The 23350-nt window shown below is 37.5% G+C and overlaps 1 protein-coding gene across 1 annotated transcript in view; it reads left to right on the top strand.

The window, feature by feature from the left end:
• Positions 1–23350, top strand: part of LOC132141564 (coronin-1C-A) — a 39284-nt gene that overhangs the window by 13134 nt on the left and 2800 nt on the right. Inside the window, exons 2-10 of the mRNA XM_059551200.1 lie at positions 6324–6523; positions 13974–14096; positions 15309–15438; positions 16185–16366; positions 16550–16669; positions 16821–16925; positions 19904–20049; positions 22389–22446; positions 22805–23047. Coding sequence (XP_059407183.1) covers positions 6326–6523; positions 13974–14096; positions 15309–15438; positions 16185–16366; positions 16550–16669; positions 16821–16925; positions 19904–20049; positions 22389–22446; positions 22805–23047 — 1305 coding nt within the window. The 5' untranslated portion in view covers positions 6324–6325. The remainder of the gene's footprint in view (positions 1–6323; positions 6524–13973; positions 14097–15308; positions 15439–16184; positions 16367–16549; positions 16670–16820; positions 16926–19903; positions 20050–22388; positions 22447–22804; positions 23048–23350) is intronic.

Raw genomic sequence — 23350 nt, 5'->3', positions numbered from 1 at the left:
AATTTTAGCCATAGTTAAATATCTAGGCTATTTGGTCTCTGTTTTATAAATTATAATAGTTGTTTGGTTAAACTTGGTGAACTTTTCTCTTTTTATCTTTTAAAAACTACGTTTCACCGCTGGATCAAAATATGCTGCTAAAGTTATACTGGAAGAAAATGTTTTGTTAAAAAAAATGCATTTGAATAAAGTAGCAAAAAAAGAAAAAGTATCTTTGTGTGTTAATTTTTAAATCACAGACAAATAATGAAATGGTCTTTATAAAATAAAAATGCACTGGATATATTTGTAGCCTAATTACATTAAACATTTGTAGAGATGACGAAAATCTAAATTATTTGTTTGTCATAGTTTTTATCTTAAATATATTTTAAATCTTATTCAATTATTTAGAAATAATCAGTGATTTCCATGCTGTTAAATAATATTTAAATAATATTTTGGTTGATCAAAAAGTGCAAATTGAATACAAAATATTAATTAAATATTCGAATACATAAAATAATCATAGTGACACTAATGTGAATTTATTGTACTTTTGTGTTTGTAACCTTTGTACTCTCTACGTCTGATTAATTAACATGAACAATTATGCTGAAATCGCTGCATATCAGCAATTCGTTTCATGCTCCTATAATGCTCGATAATGATATTGCTCTTAAATGTTTCATTTCTCTCTCTCTCTCTCTCTCTCTCTCTCTCTCTCTCTCTCTCTCTCTCTCTCTCTCTCTCTCTCTCTCTCTCTCTCTCTCTCTCTCTCTCTCTCTCTGTCGAACACATAACTTAGCATTCTATTGTGCTGATACAAGTTGTAATGTTACGTCTGATATGTATCTCAGTTATCTGATTTATCATAGGATGTGTCACAGAATTAGCTTCCGTTTATTGGTATACTCTTCACCTCAGGCAGATATTTCTTGCTCCTTTATTAATAACATTGCTTCATCATAATCATAATCTAACCTGTCCTAATCATGTGTTCATGTTTTCATAGACAGATTTTCATGTCAGATTTTTATCTGCCCCATGGGCGTCGTTGTAAATCGAATGCATTTTACAAAGGTTCACTTGGAGTACACTCCAGTCTTTACTGACTTTTATTGTTTCTGAACACCATTCTAGCCAGGATCTTTTCCAGAGGTATTTGTGTGAGGTTGTTCTTCTGGCACCGTAAAGCCCTATTCGGACAGGATTAGTTTTACGGGGGTAGATGGAGTAATATAACTTTACCACAGGACGTCTGTAATATTGATGTCCTATTCGGACTGGATTAGAAAGTCTCAGTAAAACAGTCAGAAGTGGGAGGGGTAACACGATTACGCAGCACAGTCACCTCCCTCGTCTCAAACATGCACCTACACTTGTGTGCGCTGCTTTGGTTGCCAGATCCGCGTAACCAAACCAGCCCAATGGTCATTAAAACTAGCCCAAAACCATCCCAATGGCCACCCACAGCCCAAATACAAACAAATAATGAGCGAAATCCTTCCATCTTTAATCCACTGAAAAAAATCAAGTCACAAAAAGTCGTTTTAAAGTAGCCCAATTATTAACTCTGCCTGAAGGCCGCGGACCTGGCAACACAGTCGCGTGCGACATTGATTTCTGCATCAGTTTTGTGTTCTCAGCAAAAGTTTTTCTAATGTTAATACTACGCTGCAATGCATACACATTCAATCAATGTAAATGAATACACCAAAAATTACAGTAAATTGTTAAAATTTAAACTTGCACGTGCCTAGCGACGCCCCTGATGGTGGTGTCTGATTTTTTTAAGTTTGACATATATCACACACACGTACCTTATACATTATATAATAATATATATATATATATATATATATAATATTAATAAAGATATATAAACAAAGATTTGGGTCCAGTTAAACGATTTATTAATGCAATTCATTACATTCTGATGATTGGATTCTGTTGGTAATTGGAAATTAACTTAATACAAACAGAAGTTCCGTGCTTCTGAGAACTGCTTGTGACCTTTTCTTTAATGGTCTGTGTCGTCGTATGCAGGATAAACTTGAGGTTTGCCATTGATTTGTTCCACCGCCTAGAAAGCAAGTGAATGCTTCTTCAAGCGCTTCCATATTTAAAAAAACGCGCAAAATTACAGGAAATGATGAAATACTACAGTGTATTTTTTTTCAGATGGTCTATTCGCACGGGACTAGTATTACCTGAGGTAATTTCTCCGGACCTTTTTACAGAAGGTAAAAGTCGCCGTAATCTTTACTGACGTTGTCCGTAATGATTACTGACATGGAGCATTCCGATGGGACTAAAATCACCGAGAAGCTCTGATAAAAATTGCTTTACCCCACGTCCCTATGTTAAACTAATCCCGTCCGAATAGGTCTTAAGACCATCTGACTATCACTTTATGTGGCATTATTCCCAAAGGAACTGACTATGAATAAAGTGCACTCTTAGTCTTTACACACAATCTACACTACAAGCTTAGCATTGTTAGATGTTTGCGTTGATTTTCATATTTGTGATTTAGTATTCCCGCCTCTGGTGTGGATTGGGAGGAAAACAATGATTCACTTTGATTTTATCTTGATTCTGAGGTGTGGGGATTGATGCATTTCACAATCATGACTTGCACATGCTCTGAATTCCACCTTTCTGTTCGGAATGAATATTGAGCTTGTTTTATATCATAGAGATGTAGTGATTGATTAAAACCGACAAAAGAATGCAAGCAATGCCTCTGAATCTTCATGCAAGCATAATTTTGCTACAGGCGAGAGTAAATGTTTGACAGAACCTATGCAGAGGCTTGCAAAAAAAATTCTGGTGAACTTTCTGAAAGTTTCCAAAAAATCTGGAAAGTTTGCGGTAATTTACTGTTAGATTTCCGTCCCTTTGTAACCCTGTGTTAGTCACAAATAGTTACATAATGGCTAAATGTCTCTGTTTTCAGTTAACTTGGCTAAGAAGCAATTCAGTTAGTCTGCTAAGCTAGCATACCGTCTTATCCAAGTTAGGGTTTGTTGTCTTGTAGCTCTCTGTTTCTTCAGTTCATTCGCTGCTCTATTCAGCTGAGCAGTAACAAAGAAGAGAAGCAGTGTTACCACAACGTTCCCTGTGTCAGTTGTTGTGTACATCCTTATTTGCACAAAAGACAGTTTGTTGAACCTAAAGCTGCTTTTGGAGAAGTGAAGAGTCTCTGCAGCCCAAACAACCTTTTTCGGTTCCACTTGTGCTCCTGAAAAGATTGCATTTCTTTCTGAACTTGTTACCCTCAGGCAGTCGACCTAATGCAGCTTATGGGAAATGAGGCAATGAAAGGGGTCCGAATGAGGAAATCGCAGCAGTTTGTTTGGAGTGTGTGTGTGGTATTTTGAGCCTGCTGTTATAGTAGTGCACTGTGCGAGGCCTTCTGGAGTGCTGGAGGAAGTGTGAGATGTAGCGTCATGGCCATATCTGCCCAATATTAGATAGCCTTTTGTTAATAAAATGTCACAGAAACAAAAGAGTGTTCAATTGACATATTTGTAGTTTGTGTGTTCCATTAGAGTTGCTCTGAGTCAACTCGCAACATTTTCATTTGTGACAAAGATCTTTGAGACAAACTGCCAAAAAAGTTAGATTTAACTTGAAGAAATTATGACAGAAACACAGTACTAATGTATGTGAAAATATACTTTAAGTATTATAATAATAATAATAGTAATAATAATATTAATAATATTTTTAAGAAATGTCATACAGCCAAGATATTTTTAATTCGTTTTAATTTATACAGTTTTATTGTGCAGCATTTTTTCAAACACTGCATTTTTAAAAATGAAAATGCTGTTTGTTTTAAATTGTTTTCATAAGTAGAAGAATCAATATTGTGATAAATATCAATGTTGATATGGAAAAATTCTAAATCAAATTTTTGGCCGTATCACCCAGCCCTATGAAGATTGTTTCTTCTTTATTCAAAACAAGAAAAAAATGTTTTGTGTAAAATTTTTGAATTAGTAGCACAGCAGATTGTCACTTCCAGTAACAGTGGTCTTAACAACTGAAGGGATAAGATTTACATATTGACAGATAACATTAGAAATGGTGCATGTGAGTTAATGTCTATGAATGTCTTCTGTACAGTGGGATATCCATGGTGTTGAGAGATGTGATTGGTGTAAAACCTTTTGTGCTTCACACTGTATTAACAGGAAACAAAGGTCACATTTCTCCCTCAGTCAAACAGCTAAACCCACCCAACAGGAACTGCTTCCTGTCCTCATTCCTCCACGCTGTTCCACCGGCCTCAGGAGACCTCGACCTCTACCATTTACTACACTCTCAGAAAAAAAAAATACAAAAGCTGTCAATGGGGCAGTAACTTTTCAAAAGGCACACCTGAGAGTCTATTGACAGCTAATATAAAAATATAATGGGGAAAAAAACATTTGCATGGATAAATTATGCACGGTATTATTTCAGTTATTTGTTTAGGAAGCCTATTTGTTATTTTAGTATAATTGAGATACTGTTAATAGTAGGGATGGGACGATAACCGGTTTTATTGATAACCGTGATAAAATGTGCTGAAGGTTAGTAATATCGTTTAAAAATGAATTATCATTAAAACCGTGTTTGATTATCGCGGTTTTAATAACTCACTATTAAATCATGTCCAGCCAGCAACAGTCTGACGCAAGCGCAGCGCACAATGTTTTTTTTGTTTTTTTTCGAGAAGGAATGGCGAAAGTCAGTGACTTTTCTATGCTTTTTCTATGCTTCTACACTTTTCATTGTAAGGAAGGAAATGCCACAGAATTTAATCTTTCTTTAAATTAAGTGCATAGAGTTGCTTGTTTTATTAGTTGTTTGTTGATTATTAAATATAAAACTTGCTGAAATGTTTTCAGTGTGAGCATCAACTATTTTTGAACACTTTCATCTCGTTTCAACAAAACTGTGATAATATTGATAATCGTGATAATTTTAGTCACTATAATCGTGATATTAAATTTTCATACCGTCCCATCCCTAGTTAATAGTTTGATTTGGTTCTTATTTGTATGTGCTCTGTTTTAATTTGAATACTTGTTAAAGTTTTAGTAATTGGAATTGTGTGTTTGTAATCTTTTCATTTTTAATTTCAGTTTTAGCTACTTTAGTACATAAAGTTAAACTAAATAATAAAAAAAAGTAATAAGCTTAGCAGCCACAATTTTTAAAGGTTTTTTTAAAATGGTTTTAGTTAACTATAATAACCCTGATTTGCAGATTCTGCAACAGACTTTTTTCAGGTCATACTCTTCGTTGACGGACAAGGTTTTTTGATGATTTTGGAACTGACACAAGTGGAGATGCCACTGCTATTATTCAGTTAGTCTGTTCATGCTACTAATCGTCTGTACTATGTAAAATACTACTAGAGTCTCCCTTGCAAGAACCCTTTACAAAATATTTTGCACCAGCTCAGATCGTTTTAAAGGTGTTTAATTAATATGCAGGTCTAAGTGTGCTGATCTCGGTGTTAACTGTATTACAGACTTACTGTAATCACATTGTTTCTCACCCCCTGAGCAATGAGGGTTGACTCAATCCAGCCTTAGAGTTTCTACTGTTTTTGTTGGGAAATGGCACAGAGACAGAACGTTCTCGTAATTCAGGTTTGTTTTTAGAACCGACGCAAGACAAGCCGAAACAGATAGCATAGAGACCAATGTGTAGTGTTGATGCTGATTTGGAGTTTGCTGTGTGAAATAGGGTGAGTAATGCGTTCTGAGTGGGGATTTATTCTGGTTTGTTTCAACGTTGGCGATGGTGAACCCATCTGGTACGTGTTCAGTCAAAACACGCTTGTTCCACTTTGAGCGGTGCTCTTTGAGATAGATTTCATCATTGTGCTGTGTGCCAGACATTTTGGAGTCATGTGAATGTTTGGCAGTTTTATCAGTTACCTCTGTAATGTTGAAGTGCCACTGTTCTGTTCAGGTAATTATTGACTTTAAGTGCAACCATTGCAGCACTTGTCATGTTTTAGGATTATATTTAAACTAGCTAGTGGATTAAGACCATGTTTAAGCACTGTAAAGTGCTTGTATTTACACATAACACCATTGGATTACAGATTGCAGTGCACTAATGTGACGATGGTGTGCCTAAATTGAAATGTGCATGGAATTGCATTTGGAATGCATTACATTTTTGCAGATCTACTTGTCATTAAGTAAAGTTAGCATGAATGCATGGCATTTCAACCAATTTTTCCTGTACGTGGTTCATGTTTGTTCAGTGAAAGCACTCGAGCGTTCATGTGATGGCTTCATTCATCATTCTCGTCCTGTTTTTCTCTACAGATATGTTCAAACGGGTTGTGCGACAGAGTAAGTTCCGGCATGTGTTCGGCCAGGCGGTGAAGAACGACCAGTGCTATGATGACATCAGGGTGTCCCGGGTCACATGGGATAGTGCCTTCTGTGCGGTCAACCCCAAATTTGTTGCCATAATTGTGGAAGCCAGCGGAGGAGGAGCGTTCATGGTTTTGCCTCTTCATAAGGTGAGAGATCTGTAAAATGTCACTGTGCATAAAATAGATGAGAAAATGATGACCGTGTTTAGTAGGTGTCCATCTGAAGAAAGTGTTGGATTCATATATCTGATGGTGTCAATTGGCACATCTCCGATTACTGTGGTGACACTGGTGAGATTTGCACGACAAGCCGGAGCAGTGGTGTTGACAAGCGGAACAGTTCTCTGTAATTAGAGAGCGCTCAGACGCGACTGTGACATCCAAACCTCTTCGGGCTCTCGTCTGGATCCTGAAGCCTGTCATCAGCGTCACACACACACACTCGATCATGTGCTCATAAATGATGTCACACTCAAATGCTCCGCTGCCTGGCCAGACGAGCTCAGTTGCAAACGACTCTTATGTTATTTACATGAGTGGTTTTATTGTTGGTTCTTCAAACTCAGGTTTCAGGTTAGCTTAAAAAATGTGATGGATTACACAAGTATAAATCCATTGTCATTTCAACCCTGATGCAAGTGTGAGGGGAAATGATTAATCTGTGAAAAGAAGTCCTGTTTGTTCTCATGTTCTCACTGTTGTGTTTTCCCCGAGCAGATTGCTTGATCCATCTGTCCGTTCCTTGACGTAGGGCTGAAATGAGCTTAGATTAAATGTTTTTGCTGCAGCTCCAGGGTTAATTTGTATGTCCATGCTTTTGTATTCTACAAATTCCTAGCTTAGTGGAATATTTTTTATTTTTATTTGGACTAGTTCAGACTGTCATACTTGCAGTATGTGGCATCAGTGGGTTTTGTGAATTGTGACAGCTTGTCATAACTTGCTTTTTGTGGTGTTTTTTTTTTTTTTTTTTTAATAGGGACTTAATGCACCCTGAGCCAGTTAAAAGTCGTTACAAATATGTGATGATTTAAGCTGGTTGAGATATTAAATCACAATAAAGTTTATTAAATGCATCTCTGATTGTCATATTTGGAAATGATACAATCTAGATTAAAAACTGCTCATGCTTCATGTTTGCAGCATCTTTGTTTGGATCATGATTAAAATTCAGTGTTTACTTCTAAAAAGGAGTGAGCACAGGGAAAGCCTTAGTTTGTTTACATATATTTATTTTATTTGTATTTATATTTTTAACATTTCAGTTAAACAAAGAAATGTGCAGCAAATAATAGACACTTTTTCATTTATAATTTGTCTTACATCTCACTTTCATGAAGATCTTATTGCTAAATCAGTATCATAAATCGTATCGCATCATGAGTTGAGTGAATCATTAGACCAAGTTTCTTTTGAATTTAGCCTTCAAAAAAAAAAACTCTTCACTTCAGTGTCTTTTTTTGGTTCTTTTGTGTCTGTGTTATGTCCTGTCTGCTGTCCTTCTGCTTTGCACTCCTCCCTAAGTATCTGCTCTGATTCAGTGCAGCGCTGCATCTGTCTATGGTCCAGGTTCCCATGCCGCCCCATTCCCAGAAGCCCCCTGCAAACAGACAGCTGGCTCTGGGGGCTATTGTCCCTGTGCGTATGCCAGGTTCTACACAGCCCTTTGTTTCCCAGCTCAAATCTGTATGGGAACTCCTCATCCTCACTCGATTCCCCAAAATCCTCAGACCCATGCGTCTGTCTTGTTTCCCAGCAGGGAGCAGTGGTAGCTGTTTGGCTGAGTGTTCAAAGCTCTTGAAGTGTAAGTGGCCAGAGCTGCTTATCTTAAGTCATCATTTACTCGCCCCTGGTGTCGTTTCGTTTAATTAACTTTCTTCCATGGAAAATAAAAGATATTTTGTTATGGGGTTCTCAAGTTATACAGACTTGGAACGACATGAGAGTGAGTTAATAATGACAGAATAATAACCATGAAGGACTATCCTGATGAGGGTAGTGATAGACGCTTATATCAGCAGGCGCAGAGTGGGTCAGCATTTAGTTTAGGTCTGTGCAAAAAATCGAATGCAATTTTCATGCGCATCTTGTCAGTAAAGGCACTCCTGTGATTAGTAGTATATATCCAGCACGTGCGTTCAGATCAGGATTACCAGGTTTTCAAAACAAAACCTGCCCAATTAGATCTCAATACTGGGCGATAAAATACAAATATTTTGGCGGGGTTCCCTTGGTAAAATTAGCATTTTTAGGGGCTAAACATCACGTTATTGGGATTGGGGTTGCTTCGACCCGCGGACATGAAAAACAACCGCAGACTTTTTTTTTTTTTTTTTTTTTTTTACATTTCATGAAGTCATTTTAGTTTTTAGTGTTTTGTTAGTCATTTATTTATGGAATGATTTATTCTGAATATTAAATTCAATACTGGCCATTTTCACATGTCTGTCTTTCTTTTGTCTTCATTCAGCTGTGTTCTCTCATTAACTTATGAGAGAAGTGGTGGGAAACGGATGGCCATATTCTTCCGCAGACATTGCATTCATGCTTTCCATTCACACTGACCAGTCCCCTCTGCCTGACCACACAAAATATGAAACATTGCACAGAAAACTCTCCTTTTACTGTCTCTGTTATGATACTGGCAACTCAAATCCTGAAGAAACAAGGAACCAGACTTTCAAAGCACGTATTTAGTGACTTTGAAACTTACTGTCTGTTCCTTTGAGTCAGTCTTCTGATGTTGAAAATAACAGAAAATCTTTTCCAGTTAAAAAAAAATGACACTAAGCCTTGCAATGCAAGCAAATGTGTGATAAGACTAAAGCGTTGTACGTGTGAACATGAGACAGACGAGATGTGATAAAATGGCTTATCTTTCTCGTCAATTTTTTTTAAAAGAATGAAACTACCGGTAATACTTTTAGCAATGGCGAATTAACTTGAATGGAAACACTAAATCAAAAGTAAAGATGGTTCAAAGGAGTTCTATTTCTACTAAATGCTGTTCCTTTGAACTTTCTATTCATTAAAAAATTAATCGCAGCTTCCACAAAAATATCAAGCAGCACAACTGAACTGTTTTCAACATTGATATGTAGAAATGACAAATGTTTCTTGAGCAGCAAATCAGCATATTACAGTTATTTCTGAAAGATCGTGAGACACTGAAGATTGAAGTAATGACTGCTGAAAATTCAGCTTTGCCATAATAGAAAAAACAAAACAAAAAAATTAAAATATATTAATAAAAATTAATTGTGCAAAGTATTGTAAATGCAGCCTGGGTGAATATTAGAGAAAATGATTTCTGCTTCTCCCAGTTTATAAGGCATAATCTTCTGTGACGTTTGCCCACTGGTTATTTATTCAGAAATGAAATCTTTTCAATTAAATCGATACATTTTCTGCCCAGTGCTTTACTAAATTTTCCCAGCCATGCAACAATGAGCACACGCTCTCTCTGCATTATGGAGAAAACGCCAGCAAGCAGTATTTTCATGAAATACATTTGTGCTGTTTGCTGAAAATTATCATTCGAGTTGATTTGTACTTCTATGAAAGTGCAATAATTCTGAAGAAAATCTTTTTTTTTTTTTTTTTTTTTTTTTAAATGAGAGTAATCATGAATGATAATCAGAATTTAAATTTTTTAGCAAAATTAATTAGTTAAGTGTTGTCCAGCCCCAAGTAACAATGTGAAGGTTTTTTTTAGATCAATTTACTAATAAAAAAAATGACATGCATGACATTTGCACAGAATTTAAGCTGTTGCTGAAAAGTTAAAATCGAATGGGTTCCAAATTACTGATATTCTGGAAATTAAATCTGTGCTACAGCCCTAGTTTCAAATCATCGGTCATCCAGGCTGATTTAGGTACTGATTTGGTATCATATTAAAGCCAAAATATTTAGTATTGATTCTACCATGCATTGGACATATTTTGGGGGATTCCTGCCTCTGAACTGGGTCCTTGTGCAGACACATTTGATTCCTGCTGTCACTTCACAAAGCGGAAAAGCAGGAGAACGAGAGCACCAAAGATGAGAAGAGAGAAACAGGAAAAAGGGGCACATGGGAAGGAAGAGAACATTCATTCTCCTCAAAGTCCACCTCCATATCCAGAACTGAACATGTGTGTGTGTGTGTGTGTGTGTGTGTGTGTGTGTGTGTGTGTGTGGGGCCATGGATGTGCCATTCTGATTCCCAGTCTGTATTCCAGGAGCCCCCTACTGTTCCTGCTGCAGACTGAGCTCAGACTGCTGCTGACTGCAGATTTGACCTTATATGGTCATCCTCAGCTCCCGCCTGTCAGCCTTCCAGACCCATTTCCTCTTTCCTTTCTATTGGCTGAAGCACAGTGCTTGTGCCCAATAGATTCTTTGATAGAAGCAGAAGAAGAGGCAGTGTGAAGGGACTTTTTTGGTTAATGTGTCAAGTCCACTGTGGTCATTAGAAGAGTTCTTTATAGTTTTTATAAATATTATAAATATCATGACATTACAAAAATAATACTTATAATTGAATAATTTAGAACTAATAACATAACAATAATATTATAATTATTATTATTGCTATTATAATACAGTTTATTGATTTACAAACTAAAAAGTAATAGAGTAAAATTTAATAATATTAGTAACTATTATTGTTTTTTTTTTTTTGGTTCCTCACACTGAATACATTTATTTTTATTTATATATATATATATAAATAAATGCAGCCTTGGCAAGGATTCTTTTAAAATTATATGTATATATGTATCTATCTCTCTTATCTGCTGATCTTTCCACCTCTTTTCTGTATTTTCTGCCCTTCTCCTCTATCATTCAGGTCATATGTATTAGTCAACAGCATACACCTGCTGGCCCCGCCCTCTCCATCCTGATTGGCTGTTTGTGAGGCTCATGACGGCTGCTGGGGTGCTTCAGTCAGGTCAGCTGTAGTCTGCTGCCTCTGGGTCCTCGTGGACTCGCAGAGGAAATGGAAATTTCCACGCTGACTAGATAAGACAGATGTGCTTCAGCTTTTGCCAGAAGCGGCTCTGCTTCTGTAATACTTTCTGTTGGCATCCTCTGTCGTCCTGTCTCTTTCATTATAACTCTCTGTGAGGTTTGATTGAGGCGGGAATGCTGGTTTACTGATGTATGGGTTAAGGCAGACCGGTGTTGCTCGAGGTGAGGGATCTGCAGTAATGCTGCTACAGTTGCTATGCAACAGGTTAGACTCGCTGCACTGCAGCGGTGATTTTGGATGGTTTTAGTAAGCTATAATAAATTCACATAAATATGCATGATATAAGTTTAGCAGAGCTTCCCTGTAAGTTTATAATTTACCATAATGCATACTGGATTTATCCCAATCAATCATAAATGTTGCAACAACAAGAAAAATCTACCTGTAACTGCTGTAACTTTTTTTAATATTTCGATTAGCAGGCATTCTAAAAATGTGTGAAAATGCACACATCATATAAAAGGCTTGCTGACAAATTTAGTTTTTTAAAAGCTCTTTGCTGAGCTTTCGAATGATATAGAATCATGTAATCACTCGATGCATTTTCTTTTAACTGTTTTTAGAATTAACTCATCTTTGTGATCACAAGCCTGCCTGTATAAGCACATAGACAATAAATGATAATAAAGTGTATAGTGTTAATAAATGATAAAGCAAGCTGAGCTCGAATCCATAAGCAGATAATTACTGATTACCCATAAAAACCAGATGGCAGTAATGTTAGGAAATCAATATAGAAGCTAATGCATGTGCATCATCCTGACGTTCCTCTTTTGGATGATTTGAGTTCTGTTTACTTACCAATTCTCTTGAGAGAACTAGTGCCCTTGTATCATCTTCCCCCTTTTTGCTTATATCCTGTCTTTTATTTTTTTACATTTTAGTTTTTTTGACTTTGCATCTATTTAGTTTATTACATTTACAGTAAACCGGGTTTAAAAGCAGAAATGTTAATCTTGATTTTTTTCAGACGCGCGTATTCTTCAGTAAAATGCTTATTGTTGGGCTATTGATAAGTGTTAATGTTCCTAGATGCATGACCTTCTAGTTACGTGACTATCTGCATGGCTCTACAGGTAGTTGCGTTACATTCCTTTGTGCATGTATTGTGTTTACCAGCAGTACATCTTCTTACGTATTCCTCTGCCTTTCTTTCCAATTGCCTTTGATCTTTTCTTGTGAAATGCTGTTTTCCATTCTTCTCATTCATAAACGTGGTGGTTATCTCACAGATAGCTGTGAAAGGTATAGTTTCTCTTTCAGAAGCCTGTGTTCTAACCATGCCCAGACTTGAGAAGGAATGTGTACGCAGTGGTTTTCTGCACAGGTGCATGCCGGGCCTGAGAAAAGCCTGGGCTCTTGTGCTCTGCCGGGCAGGGCTTTCTGCTGTGATGTCATCGCACAATAGACACAGCAGCCGCGTGGACAAAAGTGTGGGTGCGGTCGTCTCTCCATCAGATGACACCTGACCACACAGCCCTAAAGGTCGTGACCCGGAGAGCAGAGGGCACTGATGTCATCAGGAAGTCAGCTGACTGGGCATGGGACTGCAGCCGTGCCTTTATTTGGCTTCTTTGTTTGCTGTGTACAAGGGAGAGGAGGGAAATCTTGTTGTATTCTTTCCTAGTCTTCAGGCCTGTGCATTGTATAATTGTATTACATAAGGTGCTCAGAATAAAGAACAACACTGTTTCATATACAAACATGCGTGCAAACAGTCGCTTTGGTCTAGTCTACATCTCTTTAAATACAAAATCCTAATATAATTGGGGAAAAAATCTATTTATTTAAATGTGCCATCATTATTTACAGATTTTTAATATTAAATAAAAATTGTGACTAACAAATCTGACTTAAATAGAATTAATGTTTCATTTATTTATTTCACCGTGGTAAACATTTTTGACTTGTGATGCTAAAAAAACATCTCTGAGCTGATTTAAAAAAACAAACAAACAAAAAACTGATTCAAGGAATCAAATATTTAACAAAAATATAATTTGTAACTTATTGTTCTATTCCCAGTATTGGTTATAAATAAAATAAAATAGAATTAATATATTCTTAGTATTTATTACTATACGTATTTATTATTCTAAGTAAAAATTTAACTGTAGTGGTTTATTTATTATTATCATAGATTTTTTTTTTTTTTTTTTTTTTTTGTAACTGCATTTTTCATTTGGCAGTCTCATTTTGACTCTCACACTTCCTTCACTCCCAAACCTCCTTGTGACCTTTTACTTGTGACCTTTCACTCTGAGTGAAAGGGTCAAGGGCCCGTTGCACGCGTATTTCTGTGTCTGCATTTGGAAGCCGAGCTGCGAGAACAAAAGCCCTGCAATCTGTTTTTATTATACATCAGCTGTCGTGTGTAAATGTTTCTGCTGTCGATTTGAATGACCGGAAGAGCTATTGTTTGAAAAGTTGGAGAGGAATGGCTTTCTCTCCGCCTTGTTTCATGAGCGCAGGCCAGGCCATAAGCGTTTGTTTTGGTGTCACGTTACGTAGAGCTCATTGCATTTACCCAAAGGCACCAATGCTCTCATAATCTAATATTTGTCTTTGTTTTCTCTGCAGTCGGGCCGTATAGATAAGGCCTACCCTACAGTTTGTGGCCACACTGGCCCGGTTCTGGACATTGACTGGTGCCCTCACAATGACCAGGTCATCGCTAGTGGATCTGAAGACTGCACCGTGATGGTACGTCACCCTTCCTTACATTTGCTTAACATTTACTTAAACTAATGGAAATATACAGTGCATTGAATTTGTCATGGTGGATAAGGCCAATCTTTAAATCAAGAGTAGATATGAGCGTGTAGAGATCTCCACCCATCCATTGAGTCCATGTGTGGTTGGCAAAGTCTGCCCCGTGACTCATGTGAACGGCAGTAGATGGGATCACTCTTCTGGATTGTTTTAGATTAGTTTGAGCCCAGCCTGAAGTCATCAAATCAGCAGTTACTATTTTCTAGTTCTGAGGTCAGTCTGGCTGGCTCTGGGTCTGTTCAGCATGCTACTAGCCCTTATTTGGCCAGTGTGCTTAAAAACAGCAGCTCCAGTGCTTGTGTACGTGTAATGAGCGTTCAAGAGATGAGTTTTATAGGACGCCGTCTCTCGTCCTCTCTTGAGGCCTGGGAAGTTGATGATTCCTATTGTTATACTCTGCCCCACCTTCCCAGAGTCATAAAATCTGAATTATATTGAGGTATAGACATACTGCCTATATCATCATTTCATTAGTGACCTATGATTAAGACACTTTACTGGTTTAGCAGTGTCTGTGTGAAGGGAATAATGTACACTCGTTACACACTTCAGCGGTCATTATACAGAAAAATAAAAAAGTTGTGATTTATCCAATCAGAAAGGCTGAGAATAAACACTATGTAGAAGGAGAAGAAACGAAAGGAAGTTTAAAGAGAGAGAGGCTGATGTCAAAATCGCATGTTAGCATAGTACTTGTACATTTTCTGCCATTTAATCCTTGTTTAAGATGAAAACTCTGCCGGGCTCTTTTCTTTGCCCTCTGCTGCCACCTTCAGGAAAATAAATGAAACGAGTCAAAACGCATCTCATGTAAAATTAAATAAAATATAATATAATCTGAGATTTAATCATAATATGATTACAATAAAACTGGATCAAATGAAATTATTCATATTTATCATTTGCATTTTTGTATATTTTCAATGCATTTTTTTGTTTTCATTGTGGTAACTGTAGTAATGTGCTTTTATTTGATTAGTTTTTAAACATTTTCATTTTTCATCTAATATATATATTTTTTCAGCCAGCATTATTTCATTTACCAAAAGTGAACAGATTGGCTTTTCATCACTGCCATGTTTCTTTGCGCTTCGACAATGTTTTAGAAGAAAATGAATATTTCTGAATCTTTGTTGTTTTCAGGTGTGGCAGATCCCAGAGAATGGTTTGGTGACCTCCATGTCCGAGCCAGTGGTGGTGCTGGAGGGTCATTCTAAAAGAGTGGGAATCGTTACCTGGCATCCCACCGCCCACAACGTCCTGCTCAGCGCAGGTGAGAAGCCTCATCTGATCCATCAGGGAGAAGAAACTTGATCGAAACCGTAATGAGAGCAGACAAGATTTAATAGGGAACCGAGAGGAGACGGGGTTGAGGAAATGATGCACCTCGGTCTCGGTTGTGTTCGTGTTTCGAATGTGTAGGCACTGTTAGATCCTGTCAGAAAAGATCTGTTTTGTCTAGTAACTGACCAACTAGTCAGCAAAATTGTCTAATACCCAAAATCTGCTAACAGAAATAAGAGATGAAGTGATGATAAAAAGGAGCAGAGTTTATTGTATGATCTTAGTTGCTTCAATGCTCAGACTTCGTCTAACGAACACAAATCCAGCAAGTAGTGTTATACCCAACGAATTCAGAACAACATTCCATAAACTTAGATTTTTCCATGAACATTCCCTCTTTATCATTCAGACAAAGCGGTTCATGAAACCCCACAATCGTAAGCTCAAACAAAAATGGAGATGCATAAGAAAGAAAAATAATAAGAAATATAAAATGTTAAAACGTAATTAATGATAAAATAATAAATTATAAAAAATAAATATATAAATGACTGATAAATGATTCTAAATTAATAAATAAAAACACAACATGATGATTGCTCTTTTGATGCAACATAAAGTTTGCATTTGAGCATGCATCCAGTTAACTTTTTCAGTGTTTGTCCAGAAAGGCTGCTTTCTATTAAATATCATCTCTAACATTGAAATGTGATTATTTGGCCATCTCGTCTGCAGGCTGTGATAATGTGGTTATCATCTGGAATGTGGGAACGGGAGAGGCCATGATCACGCTGGAGGACATGCACCCTGACATCATCTTCAGCGTCTGCTGGAACCGCAACGGCAGTCTCATCTGCACCGCCTGCAAGGACAAGAAAGTCCGGGTCATCGACCCGCGCAAGGAGGAGATCATTGCGGTGAGTGCTTGCAGATATATGGATAATATTTATCGTTTTGCATTGTAAACGCTGAATAAAGTCATTTTTGAATGACATGGACTGACGTGTTTCTCTGGCTTCTGTGCTGATGTTTACTTGACTCTCAAAGTATTGAGTGAATGTCTGCAGTGTTGTAATGTTAATGCTGTCTCTCGCTGACAGGAGAAAGACAAGGCTCATGAGGGTGCCAGGCCCATGAGAGCTATTTTCCTGTCTGACGGCAAAGTGTTCACTACTGGTTTTAGCCGCATGAGTGAGAGACAGCTCGGCCTCTGGGATCCGGTAAGCTGCTGTGGAAAAGTAGACTTTCTCACGATTAGATGCCAAGGCTAACTTAAATTAGATCTTTCTTGCATTTTCCGAATGAATAAAATAACATGCATTTGTCCTTTTAATACAACCATACCTCATATTTGCTCTGTTTGTCTATCAGGACAATATGGAGGAGCCAGTTTCTGTCCACGAGATGGACACCAGTAACGGAGTCCTCCTGCCCTTCTATGATCCCGATACTAACGTGGTCTACCTGTGTGGAAAGGTAAATGCTTCTGTTTCAAATAAATTCTGTTATTTTGGAATTTCTTTTCCTATTTTGGAATGCGTCACTGTATTCTTTAAAAACATGAAGCAGCACAACAGTTGTCAACAAAGGTAATAAAAATCTGCAAATCCACATAGTCGCACTTAGGGCTGTCACTTTTGAGAAAAATCTAATTCGAACGGATATCGAATATCATGCAATGTATTCGAATATATTAGAATATCTACGCCCCCCCCCACTGCACATAAAAAATAAAAAAAAACACTGTAGCCTAATAAGGGGCCGTTCACATATCCCGCCTAATAACACATGGAAAACGCTAGGCGCGCCGCTTTGTCCTTCACCAAAGCACTCGGGTAGTTGCACTCCCGCGTCTGCCGTTGGTAAGCATCCATGACCTGCTCTGTCCATGAAGACATGGAAATTTCAGCAAAGGATGAATGGATTTGCAGCACTGAAAATCGCTTGCAGTAGCTCTGCTACAAAATTTATTTCAAAATGGCAATCCATATATAGCTATGGTCAACTGTTTGGTCAACTCATTATGAGTGTGCATACCGCACGCCTACATTTGAAATGACGAACATGAGCACGCAAAAGACGCGATATGTGAACGGCCCCTAATGGAGATTCAATCACAAATGTTTAACAGTGAGTCATAAACAGGACTATCTGGATTATTATTATTTTTTACTTAATGTTTGAAACAGCAGGTTATCAACTTAGAATATCAATTTATATGAAGTGCCACTATGCATGTCCCACAACATTAGGCTAAATGAAAAAACGATTCAGAACAGCCACAAACAATAACGTGACAACTTAAACAGCAGCAGGAGTAAGGCATATAGCCAAGCCTAATTCATTTCTTAATATTGTTTGCAAGGAACACCAGTCTATCAACTTGATCTGGATTAAGTGCGGCTCTCTTTTTATTTACAATGTTCCCCGCGGTGGAGAACACACGTTCCGAGCGCAAAGACGTGTCTGGCTAGTAGTGGTGTCGTTCGTGAACGAATCGTTCTTTTTGAACGAATCTTTTAGATGAACGAATCGTTCTCGTTCACGCAAGCCACTGACTCCTATTTCTCGTTCACTGAAGTTCCTCCCTCCATAGCAGCATGGCGCTATTAGCAGCGCATGCGCAGCTCGGTGAACCGAGTAACTGAACTGTTTCATCCTGTCAAAGAATTACCCAACCTCGAGCCAATAGCCTTCAAGTATGAGATGTGACAGAGCATGTGATTTGTTGAATGTAGTGATCGAATACGCCCTTCAATGAACTGTTTCAAATGAGTCTGAACGAGATCTAGAGATCTTATCTTTCGTGAACGAAAGGACTGAACTGATACCCATGTCATTCGTGAATGAGTTGAATGAACAGATACGTCATTCGTGAATTAAATGAACTGGTATAGATTATCTCGTTCGTGAACGAAATGAATGAGTAAACTGGGTTAGTCTGCCATTTAGCATTACGCTTGTTTAGATATTTAGCATACAGAATTCCACGTTTAATCCCCGATTTATGAATGTGAATATATAATATACAACCTATCTGACCAAACAATTAAAATGCAAATTAGGCAAGAAAACCTTGTGCTTTGTTCATCTGAACAAGTTAATTAGACTTTATATATTGAATGCGATTATGCACACATTTTAATAAAGCCAGATCAGTTTTTGTAACAAGTGAATACGTTCATTGACTTAAGACATAACACATAATACACTCTTTTTTTGCCACCTGCTGGCTTATTTATTATTTGGGGGAAGTCGTGGCCTAATGGTTAAAGAGTTGGACTCCCAATCGAAAGGTTGTGAGTTCGAGTCCCGGGCCGGCAGGAATTGTGGGTAGGGGGAGTGCATGTACAGTTCTCTCTCCACCTTCAATACCACGACTTAGGTGTCCTTGAGCAAGGCATCGAACCCCCAACTGCTCCCCGGGCGCCGCAGCATAAATGGCTGCCCACTGCTCCGGGTGTGTGCTCACAGTGTGTGTGTGTGTTCACTGCTCTGTGTGTGTGCATTTTCGGATGGGTTAAATGCAGAGCACAAATTCTGAGTATGGGTCACCATACTTGGCTGAATGTCACGTCACTTTCACTTTCACTTATTTTGTGTAATACAAAGAAATGAAAACTGAACGAATCAGTGAACGATTCTGAACAAATCAATGAACGATTCTGAACGAATCATTTTGGTGAACAAACTGAAAATGAACGAATCTCTTGAAAGAATCATAATTTCCACCACTACTGGCTAGTGGCTACTAGCTTTTATTCGCTTGATTTGGTCATGGGCCTACGCTACAATAGGTCTAGAGTGCCCTCTACTGGATAAGATGGCAAAGAATAAAATAAAAAACAAACGGTCTAATCATAGACTGTAAAAAATGCGCTACATATGGCATTTTAAAAACCGGATATTTTATTTATAGTTCGATTACGGATATTTCACGTCATGTTAGAATGCATATTCGAGTATCGAATAAAAAGTGACAGCCCTAGTTGCACTGGACTATAAGTCAAATTTATTTAGAACCAAGAACCAAGAGGGCGCTCTGTGTTTTCAGTGTAGACTACAGGAGCACTGAGCAGTATAGAGCGCCCTCTCGCGGCTGGAGACTGTAATGTTTTCTCTTGGTTCATTTTTCTTGGTTCGTCAAATAAATTTTGATATATAAGTCGCACCTGACTATAAGTTGCAGGACCAGCCAAACTATGAAAAAAGTGTGACTTATAGTCCGGAAAATACAGTATATATATTTTACAATGTTAGTGTTCGTACTAGATTTTTAGTCAAGTAAATGCAGCCTTGGTGAGCATAAGAGACTTCTTTAAAGAATATTAAAGTATCTTACTGACTTTAAAATAGTAATGTACACCTGGATGTTTAGAATCGGTTATGTTGTTTTGGAAATGGTAGAATGGTTTAATTGGTTTTGGTTCAGACTGATGTTTTGTCTCTAACAGGGGGACAGCAGTATCCGTTACTTTGAGATCACAGATGAAGCTCCTTTTGTCCATTACCTCAACACCTTTACCACTAAGGAGCCTCAGAGGGGCATGGGATACATGCCCAAGAGAGGGCTGGATGTCAACAAGTGTGAGATCGCAAGGTACAGCAACAAAACTTAATTAAGTGGGAGAATCACATGAAATATCGGGAACACACAACACTGTTTATACACTGTTTCTGTCACGAAAACGAATTCCTCGTATGTGTTAACATACCTGGCAATAAAGCTCATTCTGATTCGAATATGACCAGGTCATATTTCACCCCAAAATAAGTTGTTTATTTTAGTTTTATCCTATTTTTAGGACCGTATAGTATTTGCATTTGTTTTTACATATATGCTGATTTAAATGCAATACATAAATAAAGTAATAGGTAACTGTCACTACTAGAATAAGAAAACCATCCCGTCTAGTTACAATCACAAATAGAGCAGATGCATAATTGTCATTAAAATAATGTGTTAATGTAATGGGTAAAAACATGTATTTATATGCATGTAATTTTTGTCTCTTTGTTTTAAGGTGAAATATGACCTGGATGTTTCGGTGTAAGATTTTTGGATTTGTTTATATTTTATGTAGGTGATTTATCTAGGTTTTGCTGGTTTTTCATAAACTGCTGAAATTTTTCAGGGCTCCAGACTGCGCCGTGTTTGTTTTCCAAAAATATTAATTTACAAGTAAAGTTCTTGCAGAGATCGCCACTGGCGACTATATACATTTACAAGTTAAAAATGTGCATGTACTGCCTTTCTTCCTGCTTGTTTTGCGATCACATCATTTATGTTGACGTAATAAACTGAGACGATGCGCATCAAAGTTTTAGTGGAGAAAGTCCTCATCTCTGCCGAACGCCAGCGATGACGGCATGCCTCCAGCTGTGGCAGCATGAGAGAGACCGAAAGTGACGGAGACGTGTGAAGTAAAAGTGCAGAAAAGCAGCGCCTATTTCGTGCGCAACTTGTACAAACTACAACAGGTAAAGCTGTCAGCTGTGTGGACATTAGCAGTATCGTTAACAATTCTCGTTTATAATCGATACCATTAATATGACTTCTTGTTATCAAGATCTTCCGTCTATATGCTGTTCGGTTAATGCGTCAACTTTATAATATTTCTTGTGCACTTGCCATCCAGTAATCACAATAAGCTTTGTGCTCACTTACTTTTTAATAAACAAAGTATCAGCTTTTTAAATTCTGCTGAATTCATAACGAAATTCAAACAATCGCCCTTTAATGTTTAGCGCCTCAGTTCAAGCAGCACGTGAACCCAGTATATCTTTCTCTTTATTACTATAGTACAAATTAAACCTGAATGGTCATCAAAAAGTATATTATAAGAGAGCCTACAGTACACTTTACTGAAATGTCAAATATAATCGCTCGGTGTTTCAAAGGAAAATGTGTAAAGTTTTAAACAATGCCACGTAACAATATATTTACCTCGGAATAACTGTTCGGCATCCATAAGATAGAAAAATAACTATAAAGAGGAGCATTTTGTTTAATATTTGCGCTATATTGCATCATTTTTTTACTAAACCTGTTGTCTACATAAAATATAATGCAAGGAGCTAAAGATAAAATGCAACACCACCTTTAATTGCATGTTGCTAATGAAGAAAAACATACTAGATGTGTGAAAGACTTATGACAACATTTATAGGATGCATTGACGAGCAGCCCAAACTACACTCAATGGCAAAATGATGCTGAAATAGTTGTGGTTTGTGATATTGGCACAGATTCTGTGTTATAAGCGGTTCTTTGTGACTGTTTATAGTTTTCAAGCTGGAAAAGATGTATAGAACCTTAGTTCCTAGGACTTCTACAAGACTGATTAAAATTAGTGCTGTCCAACGATTAATCGTAATCAATCGCATCCAAATACATGCGTGTATATTATGTATATATAAATACACGCGCGTAGAGTATATATTTTTAAAATATTTACATGTATACACTTATATTATGTATGCATGTAAATATTTATGTGTTTTATGCATTTAAAAAAAATATGTAAAATGCGTATATTCTGAGGCACCTAAAAAAATTATTTGGTGTCTAATTATATTTCTTAATTTTATTTTTTTCTTCCAATGTCTGGAGCCCTGTTTTTAATGTATAGTGCTAGTTGTCAACACCACTGCATGCAGGTAAGATCGAGAAGTCCCAGTCGTCCCAAAAGAGGGCAGCAGTAGACCTGGTTTACAACAGGCTTCTGGGTCCTCCAGAATAAAAGGGATCTTTCTAAAAGGAGTGATGCATGAATAGAGGTTCTGTTTTGTGGCTGTTTCTGTTTTAAGGCTCACGCATAATTGCTTGGTGTTTTATATTTGTACGGTGGTCTTTCCCCGTCTCACATCTTCTGCACCAATGTCTGCTACCCTCGTCATCATGTTCTAATAGACCTGTGTGCTTGTGTGTGTTCTCAGGTTTTACAAACTGCATGAGAGAAAGTGTGAACCAATCATCATGACCGTGCCAAGAAAAGTGAGCCTTTTGAGTTGTTTTGCTATTTAGTTTTTAAGAGAACAGGCTGGACTGTATATTCTGAGCCACAGCTTCGCTCTGCTTTGGCAAAGAGATAATAGAAAGCTTAATCTTTTTTGCGACCCTTTGTTTTTGATAAGAGTTCACTGAAAAGAATAACCCTCTGAAAATTGTTTCCAAAAAATATAAAAATACTTGGACAATAAAAGACCGATCAAAAGCCATAAATGCAAAAAACAGCTTTGACACAAAGCAACTGAATTCTGCATCTGTGTCTCTTCTTTTACATGATTGATTTAATAATTAGCATGATTCATATCCTGCGTATCTTAACTAATCACACTCCTCCTTCCATCAGTCGGACTTGTTCCAGGATGACCTTTACCCCGACACGGCGGGTCCGGAGGCCCCCCTGGAGGCCGAGGATTGGTTTGAAGGGAAGAATGGAGATCCTATCCTCATATCCCTGAAACATGCATACATCCCAGGCAAGAACCGTGATCTCAAGGTGGTCAAGAAGAACATCTTAGACAACAAGATGAGCAAGAATACAGAGAATACTGCTCCAGCCGTCAAGACTGCCACCTCCACTCCATCTATCGTAAGTGGGAATCATTTGCTAATTTACTTTTTCCTGTTCGTTTTATCATCCTACACATTTTTTAATTTTGCTTTTCTATACATTTTTTCTCCCAAATCTAAATTTTCTGCACTGAAAAATATAGAATAAAATATTTCTTTAGCTGTATTACACTGTGCTTCAGTTGTGACCTACATGCAGCTAAATGTATTGTATTGTTCAAGGCCAACTTCTCTTTTTGGCTCATATATATAGTGTTTTTATAGTTTTATTAAGGATGTTCTACAGCACACCCAACCCCCAAACCCATGCCTGCTTAACCAC

This window comes from Carassius carassius, chromosome 5, assembly GCF_963082965.1.
Source record: "Carassius carassius chromosome 5, fCarCar2.1, whole genome shotgun sequence".
Lineage (NCBI taxonomy): Eukaryota > Metazoa > Chordata > Actinopteri > Cypriniformes > Cyprinidae > Carassius > Carassius carassius.
Note: the sequence above shows the minus strand (reverse complement) of the source record. Positions and strands in the feature narration are given on the sequence as shown.